Genomic DNA, 14,616 nt, shown 5'->3' on the forward strand with positions numbered 1-14,616 from the left:
AACAGTTCTCCGAAGTGGCTGCATCATTTCATATTCCTACTAGTAGTGTCTGGGTTCCAGTTGCTCCGGAATTTAAGCAGACTGTATTCTGATTTTATGTATGAGGAAAAAAAAAAATACAAACCAGAAGCTGATTTGCCTAAGTCATATCTTCATGCTGCCTTCTCTTTCATCTTGATAGTTGTCAATCACATTAGCTTAATTTTCTTGCTATTTTTATGCCTTCTAAGGGAGATGACAATTTTATTTTTAAAGGGAAATACAATTTAAAAAAATGATGTAATATTGTACCTATCTACTTAAATTTTTTAATGTATAAAAATTACATTAAAACATCCATATGCAATTATTTTCCCACCACTCCAAAGTTTTAATATGTATTGAAGAATCTGGACCAGAAAATGTGTAAAGAGAAGACAAGGAATATCAAAATAACTTATAACAAATTTCTAAAACCTCTCACATATTAAAATTTGTAAGACAAAAATATGATTTACAATACATGTTTGCCATTATGGTATAGATAAGAAAATAGTACCCATACTAAAATTAATTCATCCTACTCATCAAAATTCCTAGTATAAGAGAGAAAATATTCAGATGCTTATAAATAGGTATTCAAAAGTTCTTTTGGACAACATTCTTTGGTGTTCATAGAACTGCATATATTATTATGTATCTATTTATCATACAGTCTTTTCAGACTATACATTCAGTTTAAATCGTAAATGAAAAAATATAAATTAGATATTATTACAGAAAGTACTTATAGGGTATTTTGATTTCATAGTGCCCAAGGGTTTATGAACAAGATTTACTTATTAAACTTTAAAATAACCACCTAATTCTTTGATGTTTCTTTTATAGCGATATGTTTCAGAAATTTTTTTTTTTTAAGTTACATTTTTAGGCAGAAAATTCAACTCTGAGTTGACAGTTATCTATGACTCTCTCCACTGGCTCTTCCACAGTATATGGAGCTAAATGAAAAGATGAAAAGCCTAGCACTGCTTGGATACCAGCTTAATAAGCAACTTGGAATGCCAGATGCATAACAAGAAGTAGAATATTCTACTTTAGAAGAAGACAAGTGAGTGAATAACATGGACACAACTTAGTCTAAGTTCTTTACCCTAATAAAGCAATTATTCATTTGCAAATATTACCAAAAGTAAAAAAAAAAATTTATTTTACAGAGTGGTTGACTTCTGTAATGCATCAAAATCTGTCATGCTGTCCTTCACATCCCCACTGCTGCCTCCTATCAATGGCTGAGGTCTCTCCCAAGTAATTCAGTTTACATTTAAAGTGGCAACAAGGTTTTACTTAATGGATTTAAGTTATAATTAGAAACCAGTTTTATATACAGAAAGTCCATAAATATAGATCTTTTATTCCTATTTTATCCTAGGGCTATGCAAAAAAGTGACTAAATTTTTTTCATTTGGGTATTTGTAATAAACATGTTACATACATTATTTACAGTGGAGATGCTTTCTGGAGGAAAGTAAACACACAGAAGTAATTATGGTCTTCACTTGAATCCATCATTATATGTTCATTTTTGAAGATGATGTGATATTACATCACATTCACTCAAATTTCAGGTTTGCTATTTTACACATAATTTCAACAATTATTTTACTTGTACAATTAATGCTTCATTCTATATTTAAATTTCCTTTAAGAAAGATTCCTTGATCCAACTGTAGGGAGCTTTAAAAATTTTTTCAAAAGCAACAAAATGTTTCTGTACAATTATGTGCAATTTTCTTCCTTCTGGTGGTATTATAAATACCCGGCCTTTTAATCTTCATTGTTCAAACCCCAGCGGTAATTCCCAAGTTATCTCACATGATGTAAGTACCATCTTTGTAGTATTTCATGGACTCCATTTGTTTTGTCATAGTCAGAACATCATGAAATCCAGTACTCAGGCCAGACATATGTTGAAAGTATGCTTCTTTTTCCACTTGTATTGTTAAATTGTTTACTCCAGCATCTTTAAGTATTCCTGTAACCTGTTATAAAAATCCATACATTGAAAAGCATTTAGATTAATGCATTTAGTGCACATGGATTAAATAATGAATATCACATTTTAAAAAACAGCCAGTCAGTGATACGTCCTTAAAGTAACATTTATTATTTAGCTGGTCAAATATTACACAGGATCTGTCAGGAGGCCAGTGGCTCACTGAATTGACATTCAGAGGAGTAAAGGAGAACAGCGATTGTTTTCAATTTGGTAGGTCCAGAATAGGGATACAGGAACTGTTTTCATCCTTATCGCCACCCTGCCAACTTTATTATTATTAACTTAGGACTATTTATAACAACTTATTTCTTGACCATCTGTTGGTAATCAAGGTGGATTACAAATGAACTTTTTTTTACATTAACATAAGCTTGTCCTCCACATAATAAAGACTGACTTTATTTTTACTATTTTTGGATATAAAACAAATCTAAATGTAAAAAAGAAAGCTGTCCCTGGTCAGCTGTAAGGCTGATATTTAAAAAAAATTAAGTGACAATCGAGCTGTAGAACTTATAATGTGTACAATTTAACTTATGAATTACCTCAACTGAAATTATTTTTAAAACTTAAGAGGATTACCTGCTGTACTATTCTTTGTTCCAGCACATCAGATGTCACCTGTATATGAATTGTTCCTGCCACAATACTGGCAGAATGACGCCAAAAATGTGGGTCTCGGTATGATATTAATCCTTCAATTTTCTGTAGCTGTCAAATAAAAGGAAGGTGATATAAATGGACTTGAAAGGCTACTTTACTGAACACAAAGCAGTCTTTCTGGTCCAGGAACCATTATTGAGCTGATTAAAAATAATACCAATAATAAGGAGAGCCTAGAATTTAGAAGGGAACAGGAGGGACAACCACAAGCAAAGGCGTCTACAGTACTGACCTGGCAGTGATGCCAGGAAGGAAGTCTGGAACAGGACGTGAGCAGGGTTACACAGGCCTTTACACACAATGGTGCACGCCTATTTTTACCTATGTAACATGCACTTCCCCTGTTTTAAACCAGATATGTTTAGTGAACTACCTCTTTTCCTTTATACTGATACAAACATTCAAGTATTATTTTATATTTGAGATAACACATTCAAAAGATAGCCTTCACGTTCAACAATACAGGCTGGTTAAATTCAATGGGAAAAAATTTACAAAGCAGTACAAAACATTTTTTTGGCCGTTTTTAATATTTTTAAAGTATTTTTACATAGAAAAATAACTCTTCAAAAGTATTTCTCTCCAGGTGGTGAAACTAACTATATATATATTTTCTTTTTTATACTTTAAAACTTTCTGTAATGGATGTATATTAGTTTTGAAGTAAAATACTTTTTTTAGTAGGACATAGTAAAAACTTTTTTGTAGTAAATACCAATTATGAGAAAGTGAGAAAACTTTACTAATTTTATTTATGAAACCAGTGTGGTTAAAATGTTATATCTTATATATTCAAGATGCCAACTGTTCATCAGCAGATAATATTAAATGGCGAACTACAAGTTGAAATATATTCTATTTGTGTCTGGTTTTTCTATGAATTGCCTGTCCATATTTTCAGTTCATTTTCTACAAGACTGTCATTTTCATTTTCATCTCGTTTGGCCAACTTAATTTCAAATACTATTTTAAAAGGAAGAAGAATAGTAAGGAAATTATACACAGTACCTTTTCTAAGGCAATATGTAGCTCTTTTTCATATTCTGGTGGCAGCCTCAGAAGTAGAACCTGACAGGCATCTTTAATCAGTGGGACAACACTGAGAAATATTAATACAGCAATAAAAAGAGAACAGAGGGGATCAGCAATGAACCATCCAAACTGCTCTATAAGAATGGTGGACACGATCACACCAATACTGCCGAGCGTGTCTGCCAAAACGTGTAGAAACACACCTACAAGTAAGGTACATAAAACATTAAAAATTAAAGCGCATCTAATTTAGTTTTTATTCATTCTACAAATGTCACAAGGTATCTATTATCCACCAGGCACTCTGCTAGGGGCTGGTACTTCCAAATGATTAAACCTCCTCACTTCATCAAGGAATTCATGGCATAGAGGTCAAAGTAAAGATCTGGGCAACTATTAACAAAGTGGTGAGTTTTACGATGGTGTAGTTTGTTTGGGAACGACTCCCAGAAATCATACATGTGCCAACTCTTGACATTACTCAAATTATTTATATTAAAATATCAGAATGGGGAATTCTCTGGGAGTCCAGAAGTTAGGACTCTGCACTTTCACCATCAAGGGTGCAGGTTCAATCACTTGTTGGGAACTAAGATCCCATAAGCTGCATGGCACGTCCAAACAAATATCAGAACAAATATCACATAAATGATAAATACTTCCCCTGTATTTTTTTTTTTTACAGTACAATAAACATTTTCTAATTCTTTTACATGAAAGTGCATAATAACACAGTTTCCCTCGCAACTGATATTTATACAAGTGTTACTATGAAAGGGACTTTATAATTACAATAATTCATTTTAAAAAATTGACATTTATGAACATTTGTGGGCATTTTCGATAACAGATGATTTTAGATCTCTTAGCTACAGATTGTTCTTTTTTAAATAAAATTGTACCAGAAGCCCAATTCTTAGTACAGTATCAACTGAGAACAGTTGAAAGGTAGGGCGGTTCTTGGCCAGGACTCACCCCTCATGTTGGCGTTCATGCCTCTGCCTGCAGACCCGTGGCTGTGGCCGTGGCCGTGCCCATGGTCACTGTGGCCGTGCGCGTGGTGTGAATGGCTGTGATCAGACGAGTGACAGCCTCCTTGAGAAGCTCCATGGCTGTGGTTATGGGCATGGCTAAAGGCACAGATACCAATAAGGTTTACTATCAGCCCTCCAACTGAGACTGGCTAGCAAAAAAGAGGAAAGAAACCTTTAAATTTGTAATTAAAAAAACAAAACAAAACAAATTTGTTATCAAAAACTTACTATACAGCTATATGTTTTTTTTGGTTCACAGTTTTGAAAATATAGTAAAACTTCACTAAATTCAATGAGAAAAAATTTTAAAGTGTGAATTTTAGAATATTTTAGAAGCAGCACTTAAGTTTCAAATACCAAAATGCTGACAAGTAAAAGGATTTAGGTTTGCTTTAATTAAATGATTAAGAATAAAAGTGTACTTGATTCAGGGTTTATGAATAAATAAATGATGCTCAAGTTTTGTCTTGTTTAAATAAGAGTTTGAAAGTACTGCTTAACTAGAGCATGTATACACTGTACCTGAAATCTCATTTATATTACTAGGTAAATTTCAATACTTTAAAAGACAATGACTGTAATTTACTAACGAGTGGACTCCAAATAAACATAGTCTTATTGTGTCTTAACTATAGTAAGATTTACCATAATAAAAAAAAGTGTAATGAAAAAGCATTTTTTTCAAAAACAAAGTAAGCGGGATTATCTTTACTTAATGGTGCCACAATAATACCTCAGAGGATAAACAAAGTTACTTACCTTCATTAACACCTCTTACAAGGTGATTTGAAATAGTAGCTCATGGCACTATTTAATTTACATATATCTACAATTTCTCCTTTAGAGAAATCCATTTGTTTTATAAAAAGAACATATAAAATTAAGGGCACAGAATATTTTAATTAATTTTCAAAGCTAGTAAGAGACTAGCTTTGTAGTCTGTAGTAAACATGTATAGAACTTATTTACTTCTTCTCATGATTCAGACCATCTGTCTGTCAGATTTAAAAACTTCAGTCAGCTTTATGATCCTGAAGAGTGTTAATGAATTTTGAATGAAATAAAATACTGTTTGCAGAGACTTCATTAGATCATAAATACTCTCCTCTGTTAAGAAATACTTCATTTTTCTGTATTTCATCAGAATGAAAAAAAAATAACAAAGTGAAAGGCCCCTCTAATTCTGCCCTCTAAGAGTTAGTCTCTCCTAAGAGGATGGTGTATATTCTATGCACAATACTAATATACATATACATATATATATATATATATACCTTTTAAAAATCAGTAACAGGATCATATTCAATACTATTTTATATTTTTTTTCACTTAGTGCATACTGTAAATATTTTTCATGCCAGCATATATTGATACACCTTTCTTTTTAGTAGGTGTGTATTATTCTATTGGATGAGTGCCATTTAACTAGTCCTTTCATTGGTGAACACTGTTTTTCTTTTTCCCTGCCATTGTACCATTATAAACAGTGGTACAATGAATGGTGTACCCCTACACCCTTGTGTGAATATTTCTGTAGCAAATATTAAAGGTCAAAGATATAAACATTTAAAAATCCAAAATATATATCCAAATTACAATTCAAAAACATTTACTACATGCTTCCATCAACAAGATTCATAATTGTTTTTAGTCATTTAATGATTAATAACAGACTGTAAAAAAAGAATATATATATGTATTTATATATATATATATATATATATATATATCACTGAATCACTTTGTGGTAGATCTAAAACTAACATAACATTATAATAAAAATTCTACTATATTACAAAAAAAAATCCGTACCAATTAATAGTTGGCTTTCTATTGTAAGCCAGGTGCTAAAATTTAAGAGTTAATATACACAATTCAGGTCCTGAAAATACATCTTAACTGTGGAAGAATGACAAATTAAACAACAGCTTTAAGTCAGTGTTGCTATAAGAAGACTGCACAGATACAATGGGAATATTCAGAAAGGGAAATCTAACATACTTTGTGGTGCGAAGACAGGGATGAAGGGAAGGTATCCCACCAGAGGAGACATTAGAAGTAAAGGCTAAAAGGGCAGAATGTGGGAAAGGTATGAGAACTACAAGGAAAAGCACATGTAAAGGTTAAGGGGCACAGGGAGAACATTAAAAGTTACCATAGCACTAATTTAGAGTAATCAAGTCTTTGAAAATTTCCTCAGTTACCTAAAAACACATCTTCAAACAAAAACATTTAATAAGGCAGAAAAAAAATCTGTGTTTTAGAATGTCATCTAATATTCTGACTACCAATGTACTGGAGAAAGGTGTATTAATTTCTAAGAGTCAGCAGTGTAAATGTAAATAGCAATATAGGAAGTTATGTTGAGTTAAAAAAAATAAATAAAACCTTGTTAGGTCAATAATTACAAGTAGTTAAACATTAGTAGGGAAAAAGCTGTATGAGTATGAGTAGAAACTAAATAGTAAAATGAAAAGACTTACTGTCAACATGTGTGTGTCTAATTCCGGAGGATCAATTAACCTGGCCACCGACTCCATAAACACAAAGAAAGCTATTACCACTAGAAAAAGCCCGTTAATAAATCCAGAGAGAATTTCTATTCGGCCATACCTAAAAACGGAGAATATATTTTTAGAAAAGGAAATTAACAAATGAAGTATTTTTAAAATATAAACATTATTATGTTATAAATGAGGAAATGAGTCCAGATTTTCAACTACACAAACAGTAAGACTTGAAAATTACCAAGATTTTAAATATCATACTACTGCTGGAAGGTTTATATGTTTGTTGGGATTTTATGTGTTTATCAAAGTCCTTCTTCAGTGTCCCCTCTTATATAAAGATGTCCTAATTTCTTAGCAAGAAGTTACTTTTCTCTCTTTCAAGACTTTGATGTTCTCTGTATCTGTCACAACACACAGATTCAACCTGTATCAAGATTTTTTGTATCTTTGGCTCATTCATCTTTCAAAATATAAACAGCTGAAAATAAGCTGAATTTATTAACCTATTTACAGTAGGTCTTTATCAAAATACTCTGAACAAATCAGGGATTCTAGTATTCACCGAATGATTCACTTAATGAAAGGATACTGCATGCATAAGCACTTCAAAGTTTGAATTCTCTTCCTAACAGCAAAGATGTGAATGATCATGCACATTCCATGACCTCAAAGAAACACCGCTGGCCAAACAGCTCGCTATTTAACTGATTTTTGCTACCTATCTATGAGAAGGATTTGTCAGGGAGTATGGTCTTAAGCTTACTGCCATTCAGTATTTATCAAATGCTTGGTTTATTTCCTCTTATCTACTTTAAAGAAAAATTAGGCTCTGAAAAATTAAATTTGTATTCAAGGTAGTAGAATTTTATCCTATGAGATGGAATTTGCTATTAACACAAGCCTTGATAGTCAGTGTACCTACCCATAGGAGAAAATCCGAGTTGCTTTCCATCTGCTCATCAGGGCTGCAAAAAGTCCCATGACCAAAGCAGAGCAGTCAAAGAGCATGTGAAATCCATCCGAGATCAGACCCAGACTATTGGTCAACACGCCATAGAACAATTCCACAAAGGTAAAAAGCTAAACCATGTTCCAAAACAAAACAAAAAACAACAGGGGAATAGTTTTTATTTCCCAAAAAAACAATTGGGCAATACTGTTTTAAGATAAATCTATCACAATTTGATCATAAGGAATTTAACGCTTAATTACGCAAAGCTTACTTGAAGATATACCGCCTCTTTCATTACTTAACTGATTCTCACACAAGAAATCTCACTTCATATAAATGGTAAGAAATCATGCTAAATCAGATATGTCCATCTTATAAATTATTTAAAAGGAGATAGCTTTATCTACATGTCTGTAGAACTCAATAAACTAGATTAGAAAATGTTAGCAATCTGGTTGGGAATGAGATCCCATAAGGAGTACATTAGAATCTTTATAAGCTACTCTATTGATTTGAATGGCACACGAAACCAATGTCTCTAAAATACCTCAAAAGTGTTTAAGCAGTATGAATATGATCCTGTAATCTTTCTACTAGAGAAAATATTTTAGCCCACCTCTAACTATTAAAATTATTTGGGAATAACAAAAATTACACCAGAACTGTCCAAATTAAAAGATTAAGCCTTCAAAAAGAAAAAAAAGATTAAGCTTTCAAGATGCCATTAAAACTCTTACCAGATTCAAACACAAGAAGTAAAAGATCTGCCTAGAGTCATTTTCCTCAAGAATTTGTTTTAGTGATTCCTTAATAAACCTAGGGATGGACTGGGAACTATGCTGAAAAGCGTCACCCATGAAGTTATAAAGAGGTGTTCCTTCAGGAGAATATCCAATGAGGGTACCTTTCTGTCCTTTCTTAGAAGGAGATGATAAGATGTTGGCAGCTAAAAAAAGGAAAAAAAAAATATATATATACATATATTACAAAAATTTAAAAAGTTTAACCTACAGAACCCAACAGTATCTCTCAGCACTATGTAAGCACTGAACACACTCCCCAGTTGAATGAATGAGCCACTAGGGGAAATGCTCACATAAGGTGAAGAACACAGCGCTGACCACCACTCCTCCAGAAAGCACGTGCTCCGTGCCCTCCTGGAGTGCTGCTCTGTCCACAGCCCGGAGTTGGCCTGCTATCGGATGTGTCCAAAACTTTCCAAACAGTAGAGCGCTGATAAAAATGGGAAAGGATCCATAGCGGGCACATTTGGAAACTTCCATTTTGACTGAACAAATGGACTCGACATAGAAATCCAGGATCATGACAAAAAAAATAACCGTTGAGAAAGGCATAATGAGAGAAAACCAAGAATCAACTTTACTCTGGAAATTAAAAAAAAAAAAATTGTTAATACCATATGGGTATAAAGTTCACATCTTATATTTTAGTTAATCTGTTTATGTGTACACAAGTATTTCCATGATTCAATACAACTTGTAAAATGACAAAATATGAGTTATAAGATATTGGCACAGTTTCCTAGTATTCCCCAAAGTATTAAAAAAAGAAGCATTATGGTTTAATAATTTTATAAATACTTGGTGATGTACAATCCTTGGGTTTTTGGTTAAGTATTAAATTATTCTGGGTAGTATTTAACTGATTCCTTCAGGCCACAAGGATGGGAGGGGTATATAAATATAATAGTACTTGATTTGTATTTTCTATAAACAATAAAGTTAACTCTAAAAAATTTTCAAAACCTATAAAGAAAATGCAAAGAAATTTAAGCCACTTGCAGCATCAAACTGAAATAAAATATAATGTATTGAACCAAAATCTATAAGTAATAGTTATTTTACTTATTACCAATAAATTCCTGCTCTTACCTCAGTTGTCACAGAAAGAACAATGACCCATGGGCATAAGAGAAGTACAGAAACGATTTGGGATAAAGCTTGAAGACGTTTGGCTCCACCAACATCTATAGAGAGTTTTCTGGAAGCTGTATGAAAACCAACTTTACAACACAAAGCCAGTACTAGCAACAATACTCCACCCTGTGAGAAAAGTAGATAAATCTTATTAGAAACACAGAGTTCAAGAGCTAGCATGTTTTTTTCATAACCCAAATTACTGAACTACTCAGATGGTTGGCAGTATTGTAAATAATTTTAAATGCACTTTTAAAGTTATCATTGCTTTAACTTTTCAGAATCTCTCATGTTAAGAACAAAGAAAAGAAGACATACCTTGTGATCTGCCACACCTAAGAAGGCAATGGCTGTGTAAAGCATGTGGGTTAGAGCACTGTCATGATGTCCTTCAGCTAAGTGAGTTGGAGTAAAGGAAAAAAATTTAACTCTTTGAATCTTGAAGTCCTCCTGGAATTTACCTACTATTTTGGGTTGACTATTAGTCCGAGGGCCCCAAACCTGACTATCCTCAATAATGTTTCCCTTAAAAACAAAAGAAAATAATGAAAAAATTAATTTAGGGAACATGATTCATAAATTAGAATGGCTTGTGTTATACTTCTTTTGTTGTCTCCAAGACAAGTATAATAGTACTTAAGGCATAGTTGTTAAATTTTAGTACACAACCTCCAAAAGACATACGCATACATACTAGAACAAAGTGATGAGAACAAGGAACCTCCTTAGACCACTCCTATCTGATTCAATTAAGGTTGATCTTTTGGAATGCCATGTAAAACTCAGTCCTAAATCTGCTTCTTAGTTGTTGATAACATAAGCCTCAGCAAAATAAGCAGCAAGCAAAAGAGGGTAGGGTGGGCAACAGTTCTTTAACAGTCAACCCAAAGTTTTGCAAAAGTCATGCCATTCTCTTTCACTGTAACACAGTAAACTGGTCTTAGTTAATGAATAGGTTTTAGGGCAGTATCAATCACCAGAAGATTCAAAACTGGTGTTCTGAGCCCTGCTAAATGGAGAGGGTTAAGGGTAACTAAAGGGTATGTGGATAGGAAAGAACAAGCCGTGTCTGCAGAGGAAAATGAGTAGATATATTTAATTGGAAGCTGGGTTTAGTCAGTATGAGAGAGGAGTCGGGGGCTGAGTTGGAAATAATTTAGAGCAAGAGAGTGAATACCAGATTAAGGAATTTAAACTTCTTTCAAGTAAGAAGATGCCAAAGGTTTTTTCATTTAATTTCAAAAAAGTTTATATTTAATAACTGCCACTGCCTTCTAAAGGGAGCATTTAAATTGTTAAATTACAAGGGAGCAAACAGATTGATTTTGTTGAGTGAGTAAATCATACATATATATGTATACACATACATACATTAGCACCACAACATTCTAAAATATTCTTTCATTGTCCCAAAATTGCTGAAAATTTAGGGTGCTTTAAAAGATATTTAACTTAGAATGAATTTATTCACTATTTGAATACTGATTTAGAATACCTACATTAATCTATGAAAATTTCATTCACGATTGATTAGTTTAATTCAGTTACTCCTTCTTTCCCATTCTGCCAGTCTTCTGTTTTTCTGTAAGACTAAAAAACTCCCATCTTCTGCAAAAGGATACGGTGTTCAGCCATTTTAGCCATGAGATCATCATTGTCGAAAAGCAACAGGCAAATCACAGCAATAATGAAAAAAGCAGCCCCCCTTGTCTGAAAATGAAGAGAATAATACCAAGAGTGGCTTTTTCAAGTGTTGATTTTTAAGACCATGACTATACAAATGCTAAAGAAAATTTTTTCAAATACCTATTTAAAGATAAAATAACATTTGACATTAAAATCTTTATACTATACAATGTAAATTTATAGTACTAACAGTAAGATGCAAAAGTAAAGAGCTCCCATAAATTCTGCAGTATGTTTTCAGGGCACTTTAAGACACTTAATAATGACAATTTCAGTTGTGTCTTTGCTACTATGAATAGGGATATTACTATGCACAAACTGTTATATGTTCACAGAACTAATCTTCTTAAATGTTACTTTGCTTCTGTCTGAAAAGCCCAAGTAGCTAAGGAATAATTAGTAGTGACATTTTATTCTATAACATGCAACAGTTATAGTGAAGACAGTTGGTTTACAATAATATCAGTACTCTACTTATCATTCTTCTAGGGAAAAAGAACTAAGAGGACATGTTATGAAAATCAGCAGTCATCTCTAATATCTAGTAAAGGTATAATGCACTTAAAAGCTGACACACTTCTTAAGTTCTCATTCCAGGAAAGGATTTTGATAAAAGAAAATTACAGGAAGGACATACTATCCAGGTTTATGCAAATACTTCAGAATTTTTCATACACAAGCAATCTAAATAGCACTGCTGTACATTCTCTAGTTACAAATGTACAGGTGTAATACCAGATACTTTCAGAAAATAAAAATGTTAAGTGCAAAATGAGGATTTTTGTTCATTACAAGATAACCACTATACTTGATAAATTCCCTATTAGTGTGGTGTGTATTTTGACGAAGTCAGTATACATAAGCCATACAATTTAAAATTTCCTAATTTTAATTGAATCAGGACATGGTAAATTAACAATACCCAAACATGGAGACTATAACTTAAGACTTTTGTTGCAAAGAGGGCACTGAGGATTCTGTAGTACTTCACAGTCAGAACTAAAAAAAAAAAACACCACAGTTCTGGTTAGATGCCCAGATTCATTACCGACACTAACGAGAGGATATGTAAGATCTATACTCTCATTTTAGTGCAGTAAAATTTTTAATGTTTTAAAGTCATTTGTATTTATGAGTTGTCTTTGTCCTTAGCTTGTTTATGTTGAAGATCTTCAGCATTTTTTTAAACTATTTGAGTGATCTGAGTATATATATATATATTTAATGTAAAATTTTGTGGCAATTTGTTACCATTGTTAGTTTGCACAATTATTTTTCAAATATTTTTATTTATTTATTCTTTTGTCTGTGCCACGTGGGATCCTAGTTCCCCTCCCAGGAAAGCGTCCCCTGCAGTGGGCTCAGAGTCTTAACCACCGGACTGCCAGGGAAATCCCTGCACAATGGTATCTGTTATGTAGATGTTTGTAATCATTATGAAGTCACAAGTTCGGGTTTTCTCTTTTGTGATTTTCTGACATTGATTTTGGAGTATGCTGTGAGTACACTTAAACATTTATTTTGGAATACTCTGTGAGTGAAGGAAAAAGATTAAATAGTAGCATATACTTTAACACCCATAGATCCAATCTGAAATGTACAAGCTGGGCAGACTCACTTCGCTCTATTTGGCACATTGCTTTGGTCACTTTATTTTATTTACTACTGAGCCTGAAAGTCCCTTTCAGAAAAGAGACTATTATAGCTTATTTGCCTTTATTTCTCCTTTCCTGTGTAACACAGGAAGCATTTAATTTGGTAAGTCAAAGTATTGTAGCTGCAAGAACTTTTAATTGCATATTGATAAATTTACTAAAAATAGATTAATACTTAAATTATATAAGATGAATAGGGTTGCTTACTTGGCAAATGTTCATCAAACTTTAAATATAACAAGTTTTTAGGGACATCTTTTCCAAAACTGATGTACAGGAGTTAAGAATGAAATAGGGGAGGGCTCGGGTAAAGCATGAAGGAGATGTTTGCAGTGATCGATCAGTTCTGTATCTTTGACTATGGTGATGGTTAAACAAATCTAAACACACACACACACACACACACACACACACACGCGTGTATGTAAAACTGGTGAAATCTGAATACTGTCTATGGGTTGTACCGATGTCGGTTTCCTGGTTTTGACAGTGTACTTGAGCTGGTAAGAAGCTACTGCTGACACTGAGTAAAGCCACAGGGACCTCTCTGTACTGTATTTGCAGCTTCCTAGGGTCCCAGGTGGCTCAGTGGTAAAGAATATGCAGTGCAGGAGACACAGGAGATGTGGGTTCAATCCCTGGGTCAGGAAGATCCCTTGGAGGAGGAAGTGGCAACCCACTCCAGTATTCTCGCCTGGAAAATTCCATGGACAGAGCAGCCTGGCAGGCTGCAGCCCATGGGGTTTCGAGGAGTCAGACATGACTGAGTACACACACACACATGCAGGAATTTATAATGATTTCAAAATAAACAGTAAAAAATAGAAGACTTGTGAGAAAAATTTATAATTAGCAAAAAGCCTCTGCATTCTTTTAAATGGGAAAGGATATACTATTTTATTGCCTTGGATAATATTTTACTTGTATACTTTCAATTTTCAAATAACGGAAAATTCTACCTTTGCTGGTCCTCCTCCAGAACTAGTGAACAAAACACTGAGCAGTGAGATGACAACAATATCACTGTGCTCGAATAGCAGCAAGGTCCTACAAAATAAAGCACCGTAATTCATGAGGTATGTCTGATCTGTATCAGGAAGCAGGAATTC

At 33.2% G+C, this 14,616-nt stretch overlaps 1 protein-coding gene across 1 annotated transcript in view; it reads right to left on the reverse strand.

Moving 5' to 3' along the window:
* Nucleotides 1-294: 294 nt before the first annotated feature.
* Nucleotides 295-14,616, reverse strand: part of SLC30A5 (solute carrier family 30 member 5) — a 33,166-nt gene continuing 18,844 nt past the window's right edge. Inside the window, exons 5-16 of the mRNA XM_027520021.1 lie at nucleotides 14,467-14,554; nucleotides 11,789-11,876; nucleotides 10,485-10,561; nucleotides 10,122-10,292; nucleotides 9,326-9,614; nucleotides 8,967-9,175; nucleotides 8,200-8,357; nucleotides 7,251-7,380; nucleotides 4,709-4,916; nucleotides 3,710-3,936; nucleotides 2,621-2,749; nucleotides 295-2,021 (exon numbers count right to left, since the gene is read on the reverse strand). Coding sequence (XP_027375822.1) covers nucleotides 1,851-2,021; nucleotides 2,621-2,749; nucleotides 3,710-3,936; nucleotides 4,709-4,916; nucleotides 7,251-7,380; nucleotides 8,200-8,357; nucleotides 8,967-9,175; nucleotides 9,326-9,614; nucleotides 10,122-10,292; nucleotides 10,485-10,561; nucleotides 11,789-11,876; nucleotides 14,467-14,554 — 1,945 coding nt within the window. The 3' untranslated portion in view covers nucleotides 295-1,850. The remainder of the gene's footprint in view (nucleotides 2,022-2,620; nucleotides 2,750-3,709; nucleotides 3,937-4,708; nucleotides 4,917-7,250; nucleotides 7,381-8,199; nucleotides 8,358-8,966; nucleotides 9,176-9,325; nucleotides 9,615-10,121; nucleotides 10,293-10,484; nucleotides 10,562-11,788; nucleotides 11,877-14,466; nucleotides 14,555-14,616) is intronic.

Source organism: Bos indicus x Bos taurus, chromosome 20 (assembly GCF_003369695.1).
Source record: "Bos indicus x Bos taurus breed Angus x Brahman F1 hybrid chromosome 20, Bos_hybrid_MaternalHap_v2.0, whole genome shotgun sequence".
NCBI classification, from domain to species: domain Eukaryota; kingdom Metazoa; phylum Chordata; class Mammalia; order Artiodactyla; family Bovidae; genus Bos; species Bos indicus x Bos taurus.